Source organism: Necator americanus, chromosome X (genome assembly GCF_031761385.1).
Source record: "Necator americanus strain Aroian chromosome X, whole genome shotgun sequence".
NCBI lineage: Eukaryota > Metazoa > Nematoda > Chromadorea > Rhabditida > Ancylostomatidae > Necator > Necator americanus.
In genome coordinates this window covers 15,870,011-15,890,335 of record NC_087376.1, presented here as the reverse complement: position 1 = coordinate 15,890,335, position 20,325 = coordinate 15,870,011, and the positions used below count along the sequence as shown (strand labels likewise).

General features: G+C 43.5%; 10 protein-coding genes across 17 annotated transcripts in view; 8 read left to right on the top strand and 2 right to left on the bottom strand.

The window, feature by feature from the left end:
- Positions 1–42: 42 nt before the first annotated feature.
- Positions 43–708, top strand: RB195_023413 (uncharacterized protein; the record flags this gene model as incomplete). 2 transcript variants are annotated; one of them, XM_064210841.1, is made up of 1 exon in its annotated part: positions 43–708. In XM_064210841.1, the coding sequence occupies one exon, from the start codon at positions 43–45 to the stop codon at positions 706–708; it is 666 nt and encodes a 221-aa protein (XP_064066722.1). The 2 variants fall into 2 exon arrangements, with proteins under 2 accessions (XP_064066722.1, XP_064066723.1); XM_064210842.1 differs by having other exon boundaries at positions 82–708.
- A 58-nt stretch (positions 709–766) lies between these two features.
- Positions 767–1,159, top strand: RB195_023412 (uncharacterized protein; the record flags this gene model as incomplete). Of its 2 annotated transcripts, none has more annotated exons than XM_064210839.1 (1): positions 767–1,159. In XM_064210839.1, one exon carries the CDS (start codon positions 767–769, stop codon positions 1,157–1,159), a length of 393 nt encoding a protein of 130 aa, XP_064066720.1. The 2 variants fall into 2 exon arrangements, with proteins under 2 accessions (XP_064066720.1, XP_064066721.1); XM_064210840.1 differs by having other exon boundaries at positions 812–1,159.
- A 211-nt stretch (positions 1,160–1,370) lies between these two features.
- RB195_023411 (uncharacterized protein) lies at positions 1,371–3,237 on the bottom strand (the record flags this gene model as incomplete). Its single annotated transcript, XM_013449329.2, has 4 exons — positions 1,371–1,472; positions 1,674–1,779; positions 1,992–2,113; positions 3,193–3,237. The coding sequence occupies 4 exons, from the start codon at positions 3,235–3,237 to the stop codon at positions 1,371–1,373; spliced, it is 375 nt and encodes a 124-aa protein (XP_013304783.2).
- Positions 3,238–5,935: 2,698 nt separating this feature from the next.
- RB195_023410 (uncharacterized protein) lies at positions 5,936–11,443 on the top strand (the record flags this gene model as incomplete). Of its 3 annotated transcripts, XM_064210836.1 has the most annotated exons (3): positions 5,936–6,363; positions 7,221–7,308; positions 10,979–11,443. In XM_064210836.1, 3 exons carry the CDS (start codon positions 5,936–5,938, stop codon positions 11,441–11,443), a joined length of 981 nt encoding a protein of 326 aa, XP_064066717.1. The 3 variants fall into 3 exon arrangements, with proteins under 3 accessions (XP_064066717.1, XP_064066719.1, XP_064066718.1); XM_064210837.1 differs by lacking the exons at positions 5,936–6,363; positions 7,221–7,308 and adding an exon at positions 7,509–7,619; XM_064210838.1 differs by lacking the exons at positions 7,221–7,308; positions 10,979–11,443 and having other exon boundaries at positions 5,936–6,367.
- Positions 11,444–11,591: 148 nt separating this feature from the next.
- Positions 11,592–11,903, top strand: RB195_023409 (uncharacterized protein; the record flags this gene model as incomplete). The annotated part of the gene is made up of 1 exon (XM_064210835.1): positions 11,592–11,903. One exon carries the CDS (start codon positions 11,592–11,594, stop codon positions 11,901–11,903), a length of 312 nt encoding a protein of 103 aa, XP_064066716.1.
- A 196-nt stretch (positions 11,904–12,099) lies between these two features.
- Positions 12,100–13,354, top strand: RB195_023408 (uncharacterized protein; the record flags this gene model as incomplete). 2 transcript variants are annotated; one of them, XM_064210834.1, is made up of 2 exons in its annotated part: positions 12,100–12,988; positions 13,035–13,354. In XM_064210834.1, 2 exons carry the CDS (start codon positions 12,100–12,102, stop codon positions 13,352–13,354), a joined length of 1,209 nt encoding a protein of 402 aa, XP_064066714.1. The 2 variants fall into 2 exon arrangements, with proteins under 2 accessions (XP_064066714.1, XP_064066715.1); XM_064210833.1 differs by lacking the exon at positions 13,035–13,354 and having other exon boundaries at positions 12,157–13,020.
- A 578-nt stretch (positions 13,355–13,932) lies between these two features.
- RB195_023407 (uncharacterized protein) lies at positions 13,933–18,043 on the bottom strand (the record flags this gene model as incomplete). 2 transcript variants are annotated; one of them, XM_064210832.1, is made up of 4 exons in its annotated part: positions 13,933–14,049; positions 14,356–14,502; positions 17,606–17,743; positions 17,897–18,043. In XM_064210832.1, 4 exons carry the CDS (start codon positions 18,041–18,043, stop codon positions 13,933–13,935), a joined length of 549 nt encoding a protein of 182 aa, XP_064066712.1. The 2 variants fall into 2 exon arrangements, with proteins under 2 accessions (XP_064066712.1, XP_064066713.1); XM_064210831.1 differs by lacking the exon at positions 13,933–14,049 and adding an exon at positions 14,268–14,288.
- Positions 18,044–18,335: 292 nt separating this feature from the next.
- RB195_023404 (uncharacterized protein) overlaps positions 18,336–20,325 on the top strand; it is a gene marked incomplete at both ends in the record, with an annotated part of 6,594 nt that continues 4,604 nt past the window's right edge. The window contains 3 exons of one of the 2 annotated variants that reach the window (XM_064210828.1): positions 18,336–19,288; positions 19,369–19,793; positions 19,842–20,325. The exon at positions 19,842–20,325 is cut by the window's right edge and continues 425 nt beyond it. In XM_064210828.1, coding sequence (XP_064066707.1) covers positions 18,336–19,288; positions 19,369–19,793; positions 19,842–20,325 — 1,862 coding nt within the window. Of the gene's footprint in view, positions 19,332–19,368; positions 19,794–19,841 lie in introns of those variants that run through there. The other variant, XM_064210827.1, reaches the window with a different exon arrangement.
- Positions 19,484–19,801, top strand: RB195_023406 (uncharacterized protein; the record flags this gene model as incomplete). Its single annotated transcript, XM_064210830.1, has 1 exon — positions 19,484–19,801. The coding sequence occupies one exon, from the start codon at positions 19,484–19,486 to the stop codon at positions 19,799–19,801; it is 318 nt and encodes a 105-aa protein (XP_064066710.1).
- RB195_023405 (uncharacterized protein) overlaps positions 20,048–20,325 on the top strand; it is a gene marked incomplete at both ends in the record, with an annotated part of 717 nt that continues 439 nt past the window's right edge. The window contains one exon of the mRNA XM_064210829.1: positions 20,048–20,325. This exon is cut by the window's right edge and continues 439 nt beyond it. Within this exon, the coding sequence (XP_064066709.1) occupies positions 20,048–20,325 (278 nt within the window).

The following is a 20,325-nucleotide window of genomic DNA, read 5'->3' as shown; positions in this document are numbered from 1 at the left end:
AAAGTGGGCCAAAGTCAATCGCCATACAACCGCAGAAATACCATGACGACAGTCGAAGGATGTCTGCTAACTGCATCCCGTATGGTGATTCTAAAATCACTTGAACATCGTGTTCTTTCAACATTACGCAAAGCTTATCCAGGCCAAACAAGGATGGAAATGCTTGCATCAAGCTTTGTCTATTTGCCTACGATGGATTCCGACATTGAAAAACTCGTAAGGACCTGTCCAAGATATGCATCCGTGGCAAAGGATCCGCAGAAAGCCGAACTACAGTCGTGGCCGAAACCATACTCACCGTGGACTCGAGTTCATGCTGATTTCGCTGAACCGATGAAAGGACGATACCATCTACTTATTGTGGACGTCTACTCCAAGTGGCTGGAAATCGTCCAGATCTCAGCGATCTCCTCAACGGCTACTATCAAAGCAAAGAAGTGCATCTTTGCCAAGTTCGGAGACACCAGAGATCCCCGTCACGGACAACGGTACGCAGTTCAAGTCGTCTCAATTCACTTCATTCTGCCGTTCCCGAGGAATCTTGCACATTCACACGCCGTCGTTTTATCCACAAAGCAGCAGACAAGCAGAAATCTTTGTGGACACCTTCAAAAGAGGACTCGCCAAGCTGAAGGAGGAACCAACAGTGGACGCATTACAGACATTTTTGATGGTATATCACTGCACTCCCTGTCCGTGTGCACGTGACCAGCGTTCACTTGCCGAAGGCTTCCTGGGACGCCGGCTACGAACAGAACTCGATCTAATGTTACCTTCTAGAAATCTCACAAACGATACACGAGATGTCAGAATGGAATCTCAATTAAATTGTCAAATTGGAGCACGACACCGCAGCTTTGAGATCAACGACGCGATTTTTGCTAAGGATTGTCGAGGACAGAAACCTATTTGGACTCCCGGTTTTATCAACCTATACTGTTCGCTGTGGAAACGACTATCGACTCGACACGTAAACCAGTTGCGATCCAGGACCGACACAACAGCGACTAAAACTTTCGTGGATGTGTTCGATCTACTACTCCGCGAGCAAGGACGATGGTGCAACGCCGAGCTGCTGACACGTCTCAACGACCGTAACGCCTCTGACCACCCCACAGCCGATTACAGGTGGACCCACGAGGAACTCGATACGAGATAACTTGAAATGGGAGGTGTTATGTTACACCTTTCTTTCTGAAATATTGCACTGCTTGACTATTTGGTGATGGTCCTTTGAGATCTTTTTAGAGGAATTGTTACGAACGTTCTCCCAGTTACACAGTCACAGTCAAAATATGAGTTCTACCAGTTTGCACTGCACATTCTCCTAGATATCTGGTTTTTTTTTTTTGGTGAGGAACTAAAAAACATTACTCTGATTGGATAACAACATTAATCAGTGATAGAGAACAAATCCACAAAAGAAGCGATTCATCTGTACTAATGGTGGCATTCACAAACATGTCCCACTTCTGAAAAAAAAACTACCAAAATAAATTTCAATGTTAATGCCACATTATCTGTTCATACACGAAATAGTCAAGTGAATTAAATAAAGAGCAAATCGAAATCTTATCGTTGCTTTCATTTAAATGTCGCTAAAAAGATGAACAAAACCCATTTAAGAACAACTCGACAATCCAAAATGACTAAAACATTTTCTACCTGCTCACCTGAGGAGATAGTACGTCTTCTCTTGGCTTGTCTTGAACGGCCGTCCACGAAGAATCATCTTTTGCTGTCTTTGTATTTACACCACTCGCCTCCACGACGGAAGGTCTGCAGAAGATAGGGAAACAGTGCATTGTTGGTGCAGCAGTGTTGGTGTTCTTAACAACCACCCCGGTGAGAAAGCGGAATGCAAAACGCCTACACAAAGTTATTTAACTGGTCTAAACTTCGACCACGTTTCAAGATGCTACTGATGTTCAGAACGGCCCAAGAAAGAGAACAAGATTCGAGAAATTCGAAAAAAGAAAGGTAAAGTTTACCTGGCGCCAGTTCGACTCATTAGTGTACTTCGATATGCTAGAAGCCAATTCTGAGCAGTGACTTCGAGAAAAGTACACTCATCACGCACTACCACTGAATAATCTGGCACAAACCCAATCCTCTAAAAAAAGAGCAGCAAGTGGAACTATTCTGGTGCTACTCTGTTCCTGTAACAAACAACGAATATCAACATTGTACGTCGAGAAGCGAATTTGGACACTGCCAATAAAATAAAAGCAAACTTATCAGAAATGAAAGTGAAAAACTAGTTTGTATAGCGAGCTTCGGCATATTTGCTGCTTGATGTACAAAACTTGGACCTCCTACGGATAGCGAAGAACAATTCGTAGCATATTAGTATTGACGTTCACCTACAAACTCTAACGCCCGCATCAGGGAGTGGATTTAAGCGGAAGTTTTACCGAAAAGTAAAGGATGAGAACAGAGAGAGAATAAAACGTTGGTTGCACACTGACTACATCTTTGAAAAAAAAAGAATTTTTGAACCGTTATATACTCCTTCTGATTTCCTGCTGTTGAAATTCGAGTGTTGCAGGAGAATGACACGAAATCAGCGATGTAAAAAGGCCAATGAATTCTCTCCTACACCGGATCTCGGAAAACGTCAAACAATTCGAATATTTTCGACGTATACAAGAGGAATACTATTTGTTGGAGTATTTTTCGGAGAAAAACAAAACTTCGAAGAAAACTAAGAGTTAAGATACCAAGATACCAAGATGTATTCGGATGATGAACTAAATTGTTCCTTATCCAAATATTCTAGTTCTCTTTTCGAAAATCTGACGGGAATTTCCAAATATCTCATTTTCACAGAAGTAAGATAATGGTTACAACAAGGATGTTCCGGCAGAAACGCGGTACAAAATGTACCCACGAAAATTGGCTGACCGCTGCTGAACTGCCCTCAGCGATGTGCGCCCCTGCGTAATTACGGCTGCAGCTCAATCAGCCAGGCAGCCTCAACTATCGTCTTGGATCACCTAGACCGCGCTTCCCTATTGGCCTCGAAGGAGTAAAAAGCAAATTGAAGCTGCAAGTTCTGATATGCCGTATATGGTGAACTATTATCGGAAATTAAAAAGAAGTAAATCCTTCTATAAAAGACACACCATCGTGGGTATATAAAAAAAATTGATATACAGAGTGATAAGATTGATATGCGTGACATACACTTACCTCATTTGAGGAACTCCACACACATAAGAATTGTAACAAAACCATGCTGCAGAAAAACCACTAACGTATATACATTTTCACGCATCCCGTAATTTCACGCATTTCGCGCCTTGACTGTTCTATGTGAACTCACAGCGCATAAGTATGTGTTCGCCACAATATTTTTGTACGAGTGCGTGTTCAACTTTCAACTGTGACAGCTATGCGCACGGTGACAGTTATACCAAAATTTCTAGTTATACATATATCAGTCTACATTTCCACAAAATTTAAATGATTTTAACCAAACATTTAAATTAACATTGATCAGTCCTTACCACCTTGTATACTGTCTTTAATCTTTCTATTTCCTACCTTTTTATCGCCTCATTCCTATATATTCTCTGCATAAAATCAATATGATAGGTAAGGTCTATTAGTGGCAAACGGAGACCTCTGTATCTTCGAGAGACGTCTTTAGGTGCACCACATGTCCGCGAGCCATTAGTCACGCCCTGTCTTGCGTTGGATGCTAGTTTTACTTAGCTAGATGTGCAAAAAGAAATGCCTAGAAGACGGAAAAAGTGAAGAGGTAAAGAAGCTTAGTATGACAACGCTAAGCAAAACATTTTTTTGTAACATTTCGTGTATTTCCAGAGATGGATAGGTGGTTTGCACCTAACAATTCAGAATACTAACAGCAAACACTTCCACTCTCGTTTCTAGATGGACAACTCCATTTTATCTACAGTTTAAACAACTTCTATGTGGTCGTGGCGTCAGCTAGGCAGCACAACACAACAGTAGCACAACAGGAGCGATCAGGCCACTGTGACGATAATGACACTGTCAGGAGTCGCACGGCGCAAATATCGACGCTCATTAGCCACCTAGATAAGCGGCGGCACACCATTCGAGTACCCTTGACCATTCTTCTTCCGGTAGTATCAACAAAACACCGTTAGAAAATGAGAAATTATTCAAGTTGTTAGAATGTAATTTGCTTTCTCATCGTTATATCTGCATCGGAAAATGATTCATGCAAATGACAGTATAGTGGTGAATTTACCAGTTTCTAAATAGTTTTAAATGTAACTGACCATTATCAACTATATTGGCATCGCGTAGCTTCCCTGAAGCAGTTAGCGGTAAAAGAAAGTGAGGATTTGGAGTTTCCCTTCAGAACATAGTGTTTCGGCATTTCCGGACTGTGCCATTGTGATCACTGCTATCTGGAGCACCCATCTTGGTCAGAATTCTACCCATAATTCCATTCTACTACAAAAATGAACGGCTGCGTTAAACCCGCTCTAAATGGGCTACCAACCTAGCACTTAATGGAGGGCGGAAAATCTACCGTGGTACTAGAATATAAAACCATTTTTTGTCTGTTTGTCCGTTCGTCCGATACGACTCCGCGCTCATAAGCCAATGTATCTCAAACTTCGGTAGTCAATCCAATCAACTGAATTGCCATGAAGAATGGGGGACATGCCGACCTAGCAGTGGTGTGGATGCGCAGTGTGGGAGATTCCTAAGGCGATGATCAATTCTCTTTTAAGATACGGATATTATCGTGATCATTAGTGCTCACTCTGCTGGTTGATGCCCTTCGGGAACGACATTGTGGTTTTTCTTACCTTCATTGCAGATTTGAAATTTAGAATTTATGAAATGCGACAAAAACCTCTTCCGAAGGATTTTGGGGGCGCCGATGTGAATATCAGTACGTCGTAGACAATATACCCAGAAAATTATCAATATTACTGACTATTACTGACAAGATCAACCATGTGGTTGCTATTCTCAAAAACGACCCCTCCCCCTCTCCCTCTCATTCTCTCTAATTTATTAGCTCTTGTAGTGGATTGGAAAAAAATCGCAACTATCTTTCACAAGAAACGTTCTAGAACGCATGTGTCTTAAGCGAATGGAGTTCTTGCCACTTTTTCGGGAAATTGTGAAACATATGGTCAAGTCAGCATCTTAATTAGCTATGAACGGTGAAGAATGTTAAATAAAAGGATAGAAGGATAAAGTGTCTGGCGTTCCTCAATCCGCTTAGGATGCGGCACCGAATTCATTTCAACTCAAAATCTTTTGAAGTTGACGAACGCGTAACTAGCCCGTACAATGATTAGGGGAGGCTACCTAATGTATCAAGTCAGTGTTTTTATCCTCCGCGGTAAAGTCTGGTACCAATTCATCGACGCCGGTGGGATGAAAGGCTTAGGTGGCACTAAGGCGGAATCAAAACTAAGATCGATCATGTCGCAGCCACAACGGAACCTTTTACTGACCGCCCGTAAGAACTAAGTACAATAAACTAAAGGTTTACCACCTCATAACTTCATGGAGATGGCTCTGGGCGTCGAATTGCGTGCGCAGTGAATGTATGTCCTCCGGCAGGGTCTTCTAGGGTGAGAAAACATTTCCTACTTCTCGTTAAAAATCGGAAGTCCAGTTAAAAGTAAATCAAAGCGTGCTAAGATTCACCACCTGGCAAAAAAGGCGACTGGTTAGAGACGATCAAACTTCGGGTTGTTCAGGACGTCTCTGATTCTGTACCAAGGCAGCACGTGGTAGATTTGTCATGGGGACTGTCTCAGACTTTGCTCTTACAATGCGAGAGCAGTGTCCACAGACGCTAACCTATACGCTCTCCTCGGAGCTTGAGAGCGTATCAATTTCTATGTGACTCCAAGAGACTAGGAGCAGAAGGAGCGATTCATTCGTGGAGAAAAGGTTGCGTGGCGGAATGTAAATGGTGCTGGTTCTGTTGTGCACCCATCTGTCGTTCCTCTTGCCGACTCTTACGATCTTCTCACCTTTTCTGGCCATCCTTCACCTCCGCCTTCTGCACCACAAATCCGTAAGTATCGTCAACTTCTACTCACCAATAACAGCAGCTGATAAATCCGAATCGGACGCGTTTTATGAGGAGCTGGAGAAAGTGATCCTCAAGGAAAAGTCATTCTATAACTTCGTTCTCGGAGACTTCAACTCAAAACTGGGAAAGGCTAGAAAAGAGGAATACAGGATCGGAAGATTTGGACTACGTGACCGGGATGAAAACGACAAGAGTTCCGCCGAACTGTTCTTCGCCAGTCGTCTCTTTCATGCGAATTCTCTTTCCATAAAGAAAGATCATCGACGTTGGACATGGAAATCGGCGGTGCGACTCGTGAGAAGGTAGACCACACTTTTTCACCAAGCGTAACGTCTGACGTCTCTGTAGTACTATCTTTCTGCAGTGGTTCTGATCACCGTCTACTTTGATCGAAAATATGACTCAGAACCAAGATAGAAAACAACATTTGTTATCGGCAAGGAAGTATGAAGGAAGTCGTTTACAACACTCGAAGACTCATTGTCTTAATGTAACTGCTGCAAAGTGGAGAACTCAAACGAATACTGTAGTCGCGCAAGGAAGAAAAGTGATTCCAGTAAAATTTATTCCTTTGTTAATTGTTAATTGTTATAAGGAAGATTTTTTCCTATCAGAACCTTGTTTCACAGTTTCATAATCCTACTCGTTCTCTCGGAAATTAGATGAAAAAAGCTGGGAAAATTCCTGCAACTCCTAAATTTTCCAAACTGACTTTCGAAATCACCAGACTGCCTCTAAGAGCGAAAATTTAATTATTTTACATCACAAACTTTTCCCTAAAAACGCATCTTTTCGCTTTTCTAGGTTTTTTTGGCACTTGATTATAAAGGTTTATTTTCATCTACCAGAATCCGCATCAGTTCTGCACTTATTCCCAGTCAGGGTCAGTGACCATCGCTAAAATTACCTCCAAAACGCGCGTAAATGCTGCAAATTTATTTTGATTTGTTTGTATTTATTTTACTTGCTGTTCATTTCATTATTTTATCTTGAACTGATTAATTTAAACTTTTTTCCGAATATTATTTGCTATGCTTAGTTTTTATTAGCGACGTTAACGACCACTATGGAGGGGGAGTCGTCTCTGAGTGAATGGGGTCGTTTTTGCAATGATCTTGACCAGCATGTTATAGTGGCGCACAATACGTCCTGTATTCAGGAAGAAAGTATCCCAGACAACTGGAAGACTTCGCAGTGTTCTTACCCACAGGAAGGGTGATGCAAATGCCCTTCAAAACTATCGTCCGGTATGCTTGTTGAGTGTCTTATCCAAAACCTTCACGAGGATCATCTTTATGCGCATATCGAGGTCGTTGGATGAAGCCCAACTTCAAGAATATGGCGGATTCCGTCAGAGTTGAGCTGCACTAACTAAATTTGGATCTTATCAAGGGTCACAAAGAACTGCCGTGAATATTATCTCCTTAAGGTTTAACTTTTGTCGACCATGAAGAAACCTACAAGAGCACAAAGACGATCATACTCACGCGCATTTCTAGGGCGTTCGGTGAAACCTAGCCTCAAGAGCTGGAATCACAACGCGTTGACGGTCATGGAGGTTTGTCGGGAATACCGCCTGCCTATTGTTCTAACCTTCGTCGACAGCGTAAAAACGAATGCAATTCTGTCAGCGCTGGTCGATCAAGTTGTGGATGCGTCATATGTCAAGACATTAGCCAATTATTACGTTTGAAGCATCACTACGATAGAGCTTTTCCCTCCAACCCCCAGTCTATCAGTTATAATTTCATTTGAAATGCTTATGATTATTTGTAATAATTCCAATTATTCAGGTATTCGATGATACTCGATGATATTCGATGATATGATGTATTGACAGCTGACTGGAAAAATTCATGGTTTTTTTGAAAATTTCACTCCAAAGCAAGGATGCACGCCTCAGTTCAAAACGTCTTGCGTATTTTATACTCCTTGTCTTGTCTTCATACTTATGATCTCGCATTTCTCTTTATCTCAATGTCTTTCATTTGTTTAGTATTTCCCCAAACTAGCTTGGACCAAAAGGTTGAAAAATATTTTGTCAAATACTCTAAAAATACTTCGCTGCATCTATTTTCCCACCATTTTGCGTCCCTTAATATCTCCTTATTTACCATCGGCTACCACCTCCTCTTTTCCTCTTTGCCCTTTTTTCTCTTCCTACCTCCTCGCGACCCCTTTCTGCCTTTTAAAACTTCTTCGCTCTCAAAGTTCATTCGTTCTTGCGACCGCGTTACAGCAGACAACGGAATTTCCTCATCAGATGCTTTGCCTGGTTTACATCAGTGCTGCGGACGGCAGATACCGTGCAAGGACCAAGACAGCATCCTTTGAATAAAAAAAGATGAAGTCACTGGCGTATCAATCCACTTGGGATACGCCAACGCGTTTTACTGGAATTCGTAATCGTTGAGGTTTTAGAACGCATGCTGGCCTAGACAATGACTTGCGGGGGCCAACCGATAATCAAGTCAGTGTTTTTATCCTCCCAGAGAAGTCTGGTATCAATTTATCGACCCTGAAGAGATAGAAGGCTTGGTTTGCACTAGGGCGGTTTCGAAGCAACGACCGTGTGGCTACAACGGACCTCTAATCGACTGCGCCACACACGCCCATGTCATGTTCGTAGGTTTGATTTGCACTAGGGCGGTTCCGACCGTGTGGCTACAATGGAAATAGGAAGAAAGCGTTGTTTGAATAATACAGATCTAAATTCACCGAAAGTGCCACTACTATTAATTTTCATTGATCAGTGAAAAGGAGCGAAGCGAACACCACAGAATGTCTGAAGTACGGCTAGTGGCATTTTATGCAAAATTAAAATTGTGCTTTTCTACCAACGCCTTTTCTTTCTTCTTTTCACAGACTTAAGCGAAAGATCCCATAGTTTCCTTCCTTTTCGCATAATTTCTACATTTGAAGAGCATTCAAACTTCACTTCAGAACACTCCTTGAATACCAACATAATATGGACACAATTTGAAAACATTACCCTAAGTATAGGTTTTCTTCCTGCTTTTCCCCAACAGTTATCACAGAATGATGATTTAACATGAAAAGACGTGAACGACATCATGGTTCTGATAAAGATAACGTTCCACGTCAGACCATGTAAACTGTTGGCTACTATTTAAGCAGCCGGTTTCATTAGTGTTTCAATTTTTAGAGGAAGGCATGCTACCAACCTGAGACAAACGTGCAAGGAAATTAAGGAACGGAGGAGCCAATAGAGGTGAAAAGCAACGAGTGCTGTGGCCACGGTTATGAAACGATTGAACCGTCCCATTTACCCTGCACACGAATTTACTGCGCGATAGTACTGCACCATGACGCAGCAATTCCACGCCTTTGGACCCGCATCACTCCATTTTATCGCTCTACTATGCCGGCGCACCAATTCGACGCCGTTGGACTAGTCGCAATCATTTTTGAACTTCGTGACTGACTGACTGACTGACCGCCTTTACACACACACGACGGAATAAGCACGTTATTATATATCATGGCATATACGTACATATATATATATATATATATATATATATATATATATATATATATCATGCTATATAATAACGGGCTTATTCTGTCACGTGTGTGTGTCAGTCACGAAAATCGAAAAGGGAGGTGCGACGGGGCCACCGGCGTCAGATATCCATAAAATGGGGTGCGTCGTCAAATTGGTGCGTAGACGCCACACATCCATAAAATGAGGTGCAACGGGTACACCGGCGTCAATTGGTGCGCCGGCGCCAGACATCCATAAAGTTGGGTGCGACGGGTCCATCGGCGTGGAGTTGGTGCGCCGACGCCAGATAGCTATAAAATGTAGTGCAACGGATCCCACAGCGTCGGATAAGTGCGCAATAACTTCGTATGGATGTCGCGAAAGGTAAATTAGACGTTGCGACCGTTTCATATCCATGGTCACTGCACGTGTTGCATTAGACCTCCAAGAGTCCTCCATGTATCTATTTCTTCGCACGTTTGCCTCACCTTGGTAGCATGACTTCTTCAGAAAGTAGAAACACCCACACAAACTGCTGCTTAAATAGTACCCAACAGTTTACAAGATCTAATGTGGAACTTATCTTTATCGGTATGATAAGGTTGTTTACGTCATTTTTTGTTAAAACATCATTCTGTGATAAATGTTGGGGAAAATCAGGAGGAACACTCATACGTCGAGTAATGCTTTCAAATTGTGTCTATACTATTTTGGTATCGAAGGAGTGTTTGAAGCTGATGGTCGAATATTCTCCAAATGTGGAATTGACGCATTTGGAAGGAAAACTGTTATCTTTCGCTTTAATTTATAATAAAAAAGAGAAGGAAAGCGTTGTTTGAAAAAACAAAGATCTAATTTTAAAAAAACGCCACTGCTATTAACTTTCATTGTACAGTGAAGGGGGGAGAAGCGAAAAAAAGTCAGTCACAAAAGTCTGAAGTCCGGCTTTAGCCGGACATTCAGACTGGTATAATATATACGTATATATATATATATATATATATATATATATATATATATATATATATATATATATATATATATATATATATAAGGGCCGCGTATACGATCTGATTGCTACCTGCACGTGGTGGCCCTGCTTTAACTAAACGCAATCAGGCGTTCGAGTGTACGCATTGTGAACGTACGAGCCATATAATCTGCGCTGTTATATGGCGAAAGATTCCCATACATTGCAAAAAGGTGCTGTCATCCAGCACATCGCCAAAGCTCATAACCTGAAAGGTGAACTGTCTGAATAGAGCATGGAATCTTTGGCAACAACCATTCGTTTCGTCACGCTGAACTGCCGAACACTATCGAGTGAACTCCAACAAGCCGCTCTACCCATGCAATGCTGATGAGAACAAAGTAGGTGGCTGCCCGATAGCTGTGAGGAACGATTACAGGAACCTGGTGGAGGAATTTGGCTCAACGTCGTCTTTTTACGACTGCGGGATCGCGGAGGACGTAAACTCTGGATCGTAAGTGCTCACGCACCTACGGAAACCGCTGAGGACAACAGTAAGGACGTCTTCTATGATGAACTCAATGCGTTGATGTCTAAAATACCAAGCCAGCAGGTGGTTATTGTCGGAATCGACGCAAATGCGAAGATGGGACTCGAACAGCAATCCGACGTGCTAGGAAAATGGTATTATCCAGCGGAGCGCACGTCGGACAACGGTGACCGTCTGGTCGACTTGTGCGAACAGACGGGTCTCATCATCGCTTCCACGTTTAAGAGGAATCGTCGACGCCATCAGCTCACGTGGCAGGGGTCAACCCTTTTAACACCTGAAGAGCAGCGCAAGCGGAAGATGAAGACTCTTAAGCTTCAGCTCGACTACGTTCTGGCGAGGAACATTCCTTAGTCAGATATCCGAAAATCTAGAGCTGTTTGGGACGTCGCGTTCGACTCTGACGACCATCCAGTTCTTCTCAGCCTCAAGATACGGTCCCACAAGAGAAACCGAAGAGTTCCTCTTCAATCGAAAATCGACATGACAGGTCTGAAAGACGATGAATGCAGAACAAAATTCTGCCAACGTGTGTCTATTCATGTTGGAGTACGGACCAGGAAGAAGCTTAGCGATGCGGATTCCTTCACAAATCCAGGACGCTGCAAGAGAAACGCTCCCGGTTCTATTGTCGCGGAAGAAGTTTGCCTTTGCATCTGCGGAAACAAAATCCACGTACGATTCTGCATGTGTCGCGCGCAGCACTGGTGATTTCAGGCAGGAAAAGCGTCTTAGAAGAAAGCTGCGTCGTCAACTGCAACAAGACCGCGGTAACGAGTGGACGTCAAGAGCGATTGAGTTTGAGAAGGAGTGAGAGGACAGGAACCAGGGGAAAGCCTACGCTCTACTAAAATAGTATAGCGGCAAAACGAAAAGATGTTCTCCTGTCCTCAACACTGCCAATGGAGTAGCTGTCGGCGAAGCAACCCTTCCAATTTGGAAGGAACACTTCAAGACCTTGCTGAACCGGCTAGCACCGTCAGCTCCTGAACACGTTCATAAACCAACATATGCGGTTAACGAAGGAGCCACCGACCGAGTCGGAGGTTCTAGTCTGTATTCAAAAAATGAAGAATGGAAAATCTGGTAGAGACGACGGGATTAGCGCAGAAATGCTGAAATATTTTCCTCCGTCTGGGATTCGTGAGATGATAAAGATCACCCGTTCAATATGGATAGACGAAAGGATAACTGATTCGTGGAGACACGCTATCATAATTCCCTTCCACAAGAAGTTATCCGTCACGGACCCCAGGAATTATCGAGGAATCTCTTCGCTGTGTGTTATGTACGAGGCACTGGAGCGCATTATCCTGTACCGACTCATTAAACATCGCGAAGAAACAACGCGCGACGAGCAAGCTGGCTTTCGCCCTGGCCGATCTACGATTGACCAGGTGTTCATCGTCAGGAGAGTGATCGAAATCTGGCAGCGATATTCGAAGCCAATGCAACTAGCGTTTCTGGACTTTGAAGCCGCGTTCGACTCTCCTCACCGAGGCCGTCTTCTCAACGCGCTCCGCGCAGATGGAGTGCCAGGAAAGTTCGTTCACTTGCTTTATGACATGAATCAACGAACAACTGCTGCAGTTCGAACACCAGCCGGATGTACAACACCGTTTGAAGTGGTAACTGGAGTAAGACAAGAGGCAGTAGCAGGACCTTTCCTGTTGAATTTCGCAGTCGACGACATTATGCGAAGAACAGTCGACCAGTGTCCTGCCGACATTGTCTTAGCACCATCTGGGTGCCCCTTGACTGACCTCGAGTACGCCGACGATGTTATTATATTCGCGGAAAGCAGTACGAAACTTCAACATGTTGTCAACCTTGTATCCAAGCTGGCTGCAGCTTATCAAGCAGATGTGGATCTCTTCGAGACCACGAACGGGAATCAGGGTGGACGGAAAACCGATAGAACTCGTCGATGAGTTCTGTTACCTAGGCTGTACGGTGAAGAACAATGGCAGCTACGAGAGAGATGTTCAGCAAAGATTCGCTAAGGCCACTTCTGCATTTAACTCCTTAACGAAATGTCTGTGGTCGACCCCCATCACCAACGAAGTCAAGCTGCGAGTCTACCTATCCGCAATTCGCCCCATCATGATGGACGGATCGGAGACTTGGGCAGCACCATCAACGGTTATGGAGAGGCTTGATTGCACGGAACGAAAGCTGCTTAGACGGCTACTTGGCTACTTTGGCCTAGGGTATGTCACAATGAAGATCTTTACGCAGAAATTTATGTGGTATACCGGCGGATGACATGTGGAAGACGTCAACATCTTGCACCACCATCGAAAGTGGCTAAAGTAAATCGTCGTCGCTTCTTTGGTCATATATTAAGGATCAACCGGCAGATGTTCAACGAGTTCTGAGGAGTTTGCCGGGTTCGAGCTGGAAGAAGCCACCTGGCCGAAAACGGAAGTTCTGGATTAAGGTAGTGAAAGAGGACCTGAGGACACTCGTCGTGGATAGGCAGTTCAGGCGAGACGTAAGGTTTCGCAGAATATGGAATAGCGACGAATAGATTGATTCTGTGCAAGCTCTCGTAGAAGATCGAGAAGGTTGGGCAGAGCTGTGTTCAAGGACGGCACACCTCGGCGAAGATGCGGGTAGTCGGGTCAGACGATGACATCAGCCCGCCGATTAAGTCAAGTAAGTCATATATACATATACATAGCCTGAGGAGAAAGAAGGGAAAAAAATAAAAGATAGCAAAAAAGCAAAAACATCTGGAAAACATTTAGATAACCTATTGCAGTATAGTGTAGCGGTAAGACGTTCGGCTTTCTGCACGATGGATCGTAGGTTCAAATCCGCCCTAGTGCTCACCAAGCCTTTTATTTCTCCGGCGTCGAGAAATTGGTACCAGACTTGTCTAGGAGGATAAAACACTGACTTGACACATCGGCTAGCCATCGCAGGTCATTGTATAGGCCAGTTACACGCTCGTAAACCTTAAACGATTCTGAATTGAAATGAACGTGGGGGCGCATCCAAAGCAGATTGATTAACGCTAGAAACTTTACCCTTCTATCCTTTTATTGCAGAAAACCAACATTGTCTAACTCAAACATGCCTAGATTGGAACACAGAGTTAATTAAACCTGAACCAAACATCGAGCTATGGATCGTATGCGCTCGCGAATGCGGACCCATTCAGGATAAAGCACTTTTATTTAGACAAATCGATGAACTGTAATAACATTTTCGAAGCCTTTTGATCTGCGTTTTTTTCTGTAGATTTTGTTCCCGTCGCATACCTGTCTGTTGCTTTCAGTTGTTAGTGATATTCTAGAGAACTCCATGTCGACCATACTTTTTGAATCACATTCACTGTATACCATCAGACGCTCCAACATTTCAGTACCGAAAGCATGCCAAGGTCCTGCTTCGAAAGTCATTTCGTCCTATGAAATAATGTGGTGTAGTTTAATTAATGAAAATAACAAAGCTTAATAACCATGCAGATAAACCCTCCAAACACGTGATAATTCAGAAAAAAAAGAAAAGAAAACAAGCAACTGAAGTAACCAAGTTATTCAAGATGAACATTAGTAATCCTCTAGTTGTATCCCAATTCTACTGGTTCAGCAAAATCACCTAGTGTTGCACCCAGGATGGATCAAAATAATTATGACAAATGCAACAAATCTTACAGGCATGGACATGTAACATCAACTTATTAAAGCACGCTCAACGGTTTTTCTTCTCACACACCACTCATTTCTTGGCTTGAAATTATCTTGATTCAGTTCTTCGGTTCATGAATAGAAAGTGAAATGAAAGTGGTGTGGGCAAATAACACGTTTCAACGACCATTATTGGACCACAGCTGTGAACGACTGTACACCAAGCGATATCAAATCTACCGCACGTAGACCGTCGACTCGATAGTCAGACCTCTTCGCAAAGTCCATTCGCAAAATGAAGATATTATTCTCTTCTCGTTCCTTACGGGACGAAGAGCAACTGAGCAACTCTTGAGCTCGATCGAGACAAATGGGAGTATTATTGCTGGCACCTCGAGCAAATTGACGAACAACCGGAGCACAGATGATACAAGTGATATATTACACATATACTGACATTTAACTCTTAGTAAGGCTCACAGATTGCTTCGTAGGCATGCAGAACACACAAAGACGTATGATGACGTCAGATCGCTCCTCTAAGTCTTCACTTCGCATAATGATGTTGAGTTCGGAGTAGGGAACTAAGTAATTGCGATTAAAGGAAAAGAAAGTATGACCAAAAATTTTATAATTTTACAGGTGCAAGAAACAAAAACTAATTCTGCATTGAACCTAAGCAACTACACAGAAGAGGACTGAATTTACGATCTTCTATCATAAAAAGCGATAGGTAGCGTTTTTGCCACCTTCTGTGCACAAACTTCATTCGTTAGTGTAAATTTTCTTGAAATTAAAGTTTTTTTCCCATAATTTTCATAGTGCAGTTTTTCTTCAACAAAAACAATGGAAATAAGAATAAGAATGGAATAAGAAACTACAGCTTTCGCCAATATTTCTTATCAACCACAGACGGGTTGTGTAGCCAGCGTGAAGAGGAGGCCTTTGAGGATTGCGAATTTCCATGGATGGTCTTAGTCGCCATTGGAAGCTCAGAAGGTGTCTCTCCTTGCTTGTTCCTTCTTGAACCGTAAGTGCCAATGTCAAGTTTTACTTTCGCTAGGAGCAAGCCCTCGTCTTCCTTTTCTTTGCAGCTTGATGTTGGGAAGTAAGCGACGAAATCTAGTCAAATCTAGTATTGATATACACCTCATCCATTGATGTCTGATTCGAGTCGTGTTCGAAAGAGCCGATACTTATTTCTACGCTCCTGCTAACGAGGATACCAAGTTCTCTGTTGTTAGATCATCCAAAAAACAGTTCTTCTTCTGTAGCGTTAACGCGTGTTGGTGGTCCGATGATGTCACACTTAATCCTTTTTCATAATCAGATTCTCAACATCTGCTCCCTATGTATGCGTCCTTGCTCACTTACAAATCGTCATTACAGCCCTTTTTTATTTGAGAAGCACAGGTAGTGACAGCAATCCTGTCCTTCCTGGAGCTCTTACGGCGCATGGAGGAACTAAAACGTTCAAACCGGAAATGGCGCAGTGACATTTGCTGAATGCGAACAAAAGATGTCGGAAGAATGAGTGCGGTTGGTTTATACGTACGTAAACAAATGAAGCAAGAAGATGCTTTTAAGCGGGCATACTTTCGAAGCTCGGTGACGATGAGCAATGACTCACCACATTTTTTTTAATTCCCCCCCCAAAAAAAAAACCCCTACAAATAAGCTAATGTGATATAACAATGAGACAGCGAAGAAAACCAAAACTGGGAGCATTTGTTTGAATTGTCAGGGTAATCTCTGAATGCTGTGTGGTAAGTTAAGTGATGACAAAAAGTTGTTAATCGTCGATCAACCAAATTAGGAAACGTCAGCGCGCTTCAACATCAGTTCACAATAGTAGGGGTTCAAGGACACTAGTTGTGCATTGTTCCTTAACTAACAATTTTTCTATTTCAGCCAGTTTTCTCTTACCGAATTATTCTCAAAAATGTAGCAGCTTGTCCGGTTACCCGCTCCGGACACACCTACCGGACAAACAGCGCACAAGCCTACGGTAGCAATAAATAAGCTGTCGACACTCCTAATCCTTTCGAACACGAGGTGGCACATCAAATGGTACCTCTTGCTACGTACACTCAAACATTGGTCGCGTTTTTTGGCTTACATAGAAATATACACTTACCTTTGTAGCGGACATTAGCTACTGAATGTTACTATATTATCTTGGGTTATTGAAGCAACGCGTGATGTTAAAAACTTCCTGCGCCTTCCTTCACAAAATCTTACACAATGGCGACTGGTACTGACTGTCCAGCGAGGCCGTGCAGATGTTTGTCAAACCTTGCGCCCGTGTAAAGAAACCACAAACAATTTATGAGATCTAGGCGCAGAGTAGGTGAGCTATCGATGAGATTTACCCGCACTTACATATCGACATAATCGAAAATTTCGTCATAAAAGGCGAATGTATTAACAGAGTCATGCTGATCAACTGCCTTTTTCGCCTTTTCCGAAAATTATTCTTAGAATACTTATTATTACCAATTATTCTGAAACAAAAAAGTAAAACTTCCTGAACACGTTCTATGAACAAAATTAGCGCTCACTCAAAGAACGAGAAACCCTAAACGAGCACCAAGTTTTTGATGATGACTGTAATGTGAAGTAGAGCAGGATCCAGTATGTAACAAAAAATCAAAATCCAGGTTGCGACTACTCTGTATGCAAGTCTTCCGTCATCACTCAATGTAATTTGAGTCCAGAGGACATAGCTGTCCAGAACTTTCACAACACAATGCATTTTCTAGTCCATGAAATGAAAACACGGAACGACCTCGAATTCGACACAAGATTTCACAAAAGTTGATTTGTAGAGTACTTGCAGAGTGAGTAGGTGCGTTTTCCAAAATTAAGAACATAAACTAACTTGACCAATTGTGACAAGAGCGCGACCCTCCAATATTAATATGAATTTTTCAGAGTATTCCTGCTTTGTGTAAAGCTTTGCTGGTCGCGGTACACCAGCTTTTGGATCATACATATCCGGAAGATGTGACAGCTCCACCTAAATATTGTTAAGACTGTAAGAAATAAATTAGATATCTATGTATGCAATATATAATGTCATACATCTAATGTATCTGTATCTATATTATTATTATTATACCAGTCTGACCACAGATCTCCCTCACTAGAGGAATCACAGCCGAGTAGTCACGAGGCTATGTGGCACGTCCTCGAATGGCGGATAGGGGGCTAATCGCAGACCAAAAGCGACCTTGTGCTTGCCCAGAGACGCAGGTGGATTCGGGGAATGGACTCCCTGTTTCTGCTGAGCCAGGACTGACTCATGACATAGTTGCATTCCGCACGTCGGTCCGGCCAAAAGCCTACAACCAAGTGACTAGGAGGTGAAAGGGAGGCGGTTTGGAGTCGCCTCCAACCAATAGGCTCCACATGTCCACTCCGGGAGAACGGAGTTCTCCCAAAAACTCATGGGACCAGAGGCTTGCAACCTGCTCATGTGTTTTAAATTTTATGCAAAACACAGTAATAGAAAAGAGTCTCCTGATTCCGGAGGAAAACCTGGTACGGTAGCGTCAGGTAGGACGGGGTTGCAGGAGTCATGTAGGCTGCCAAAACGAAAAAGGACTAGGATGGCGATCAGTACTTATAACGCTTGTAGACTTGCATCGGAAGCGGCCATCGAAGATCTGATGATGCAAGCCAAGAAGATCAAGTACGACGTCATCGGACTGACCGAGACGAGACGACGTCACCCTCTCAACGCCGTATATGAAACTGGAGAAGAACTGTTCTTAGGAACATGCGACAGTAGAGGTGTTGGTGGAGTTGGCGTCCTCGTCAACACGAGTGTGGCAAAGAACATCGACTCTTTTGAACAACTTACGACCCGAATCCGACGTCTGCGGATGAGAAGATGTGGTCCAACACCAGCTTTGACTATCTTCGTCGCTTACGCTCCAACATCAAGCTGCGAAGAAGAAGAAGTCGAAGCTTTCTATATGGACCTGGAGAAGTTCTACCGAAAAGATCATACCTTCTACAAGGTCATAATTGGTGATTTCAACGCCGAAACTGGCCCGAGAAGAACACCTGAGAAACCTCACATAGGGACCCACTGCCTACAATGGAATGAACAGGGGGAGAGGCTCTCCGAGTTCATCATGACGACTAAGACCATCCATGGGAACTTGCAATTCCAGAAGCCCTCCTCTCTACGCTGGACGTGGGAGTCACCCGATGGAGGGTACCGTAATGATATAAACCACATCATCGTCAATAAAAGGTTCTGCCTGACAGACGTCGCTGTTGTACCAAACTTCTATACGGGATCGTACCATCGCCTCCTCCGAGGAAGATTTTCCTTCACAAGGAGAGCAGAGAAAGCCACCAAGTTCAGAGAGAGAAATCCTAGGACTACGATCAACTGGGATCTCTTCGCTACGCTAGCCGGTTTTTGGGAAGATTCCGTAATGGACAACATCGACGAGGAATATGACCGGCTTGTTGAACGCCTTCACGACTGCGCGAAGAAGGCTGAGAGTTTTAAAACCACCAAGAGGCGCCTGTCTCTTGAAACTCTTGAGTTGATACGCCAGCGTGGAGCAGCAGGAGTCGCAGGAAACTAAGAACTCGCTCTCAAACCGCGCTCGCAAGGCTTTGCAGAGAGGCGATAAAGGAAGACCTTAAAGAGAGAAGAGCAGAAGTGCTGGCTGATGCTGCAGAGGCGGGGAAAAGCATCGGCTATGCCCGTCGAAACTTCGCCAGTCACAAGACGAGGATGACTGCTCTCCGGAACCCAAAGGGAACAGGCATTGCATCGAGAAGGGGGATGGAGAAAATCATCTACGACTTCTACTCTGATCTCTTCGACAGCCATGTCTACTTCCCTCCTCACCATCCGAGGGAAGATGGAAATGTCATTCCAGAGGTTCTTTCGTCGTCGCGAAGTCCGGCATGCTATAATCTCGGTAAGAAATCGTACGGCACCCGGTCCCGACAGAATAAGACCAGAACACCTGAAGAGCCTTCCGCCAGTACTCATCAACACCCTGGCAAGGCTCTTTACACGTTATATGTCGGAATGCAAGGTTCCTAAACAGTGGAAGACCAGCAAGACCGTGTTGGTGTATAAAAAGGAGATCCACATGACATCGGCAACTATCGTCTAATCTGCCTACTGTCCGTCATCTGCAAGCTCTTTACAAGAGTAATCCTTAATAGGATTGCAAACGTCTTCGATGAAGGACAGCCATGCGAGCAAGCAGGGTTTCGAAAAGGATTCAGCACGATTGACCACATTCACACTGCTTCAAAACTCATCGAGGTGTCACGAGAGTACAAGATGCCGCTCTGTCTCACCTTCATCGACTTAAAGAAGACCTTCGACTCAGTTGAGACGAAAGCGGTCGTGGAAGCTATGGACAACCAAGGCATCCCTACTCAGTATATTAAGGTACTTCGAGAGTTGTACAGTAACTTCACGACCGGGATTTCGCCATTCTACAAGAAAATCATCATTGACGTGAAGAGGGAGGTCCGACAGGGTGATACAATTTCACCCAAAATATTCACAGCAACCCTCGAGAACGCAATGCGAAAGTTGGAATGGGACGACATGGG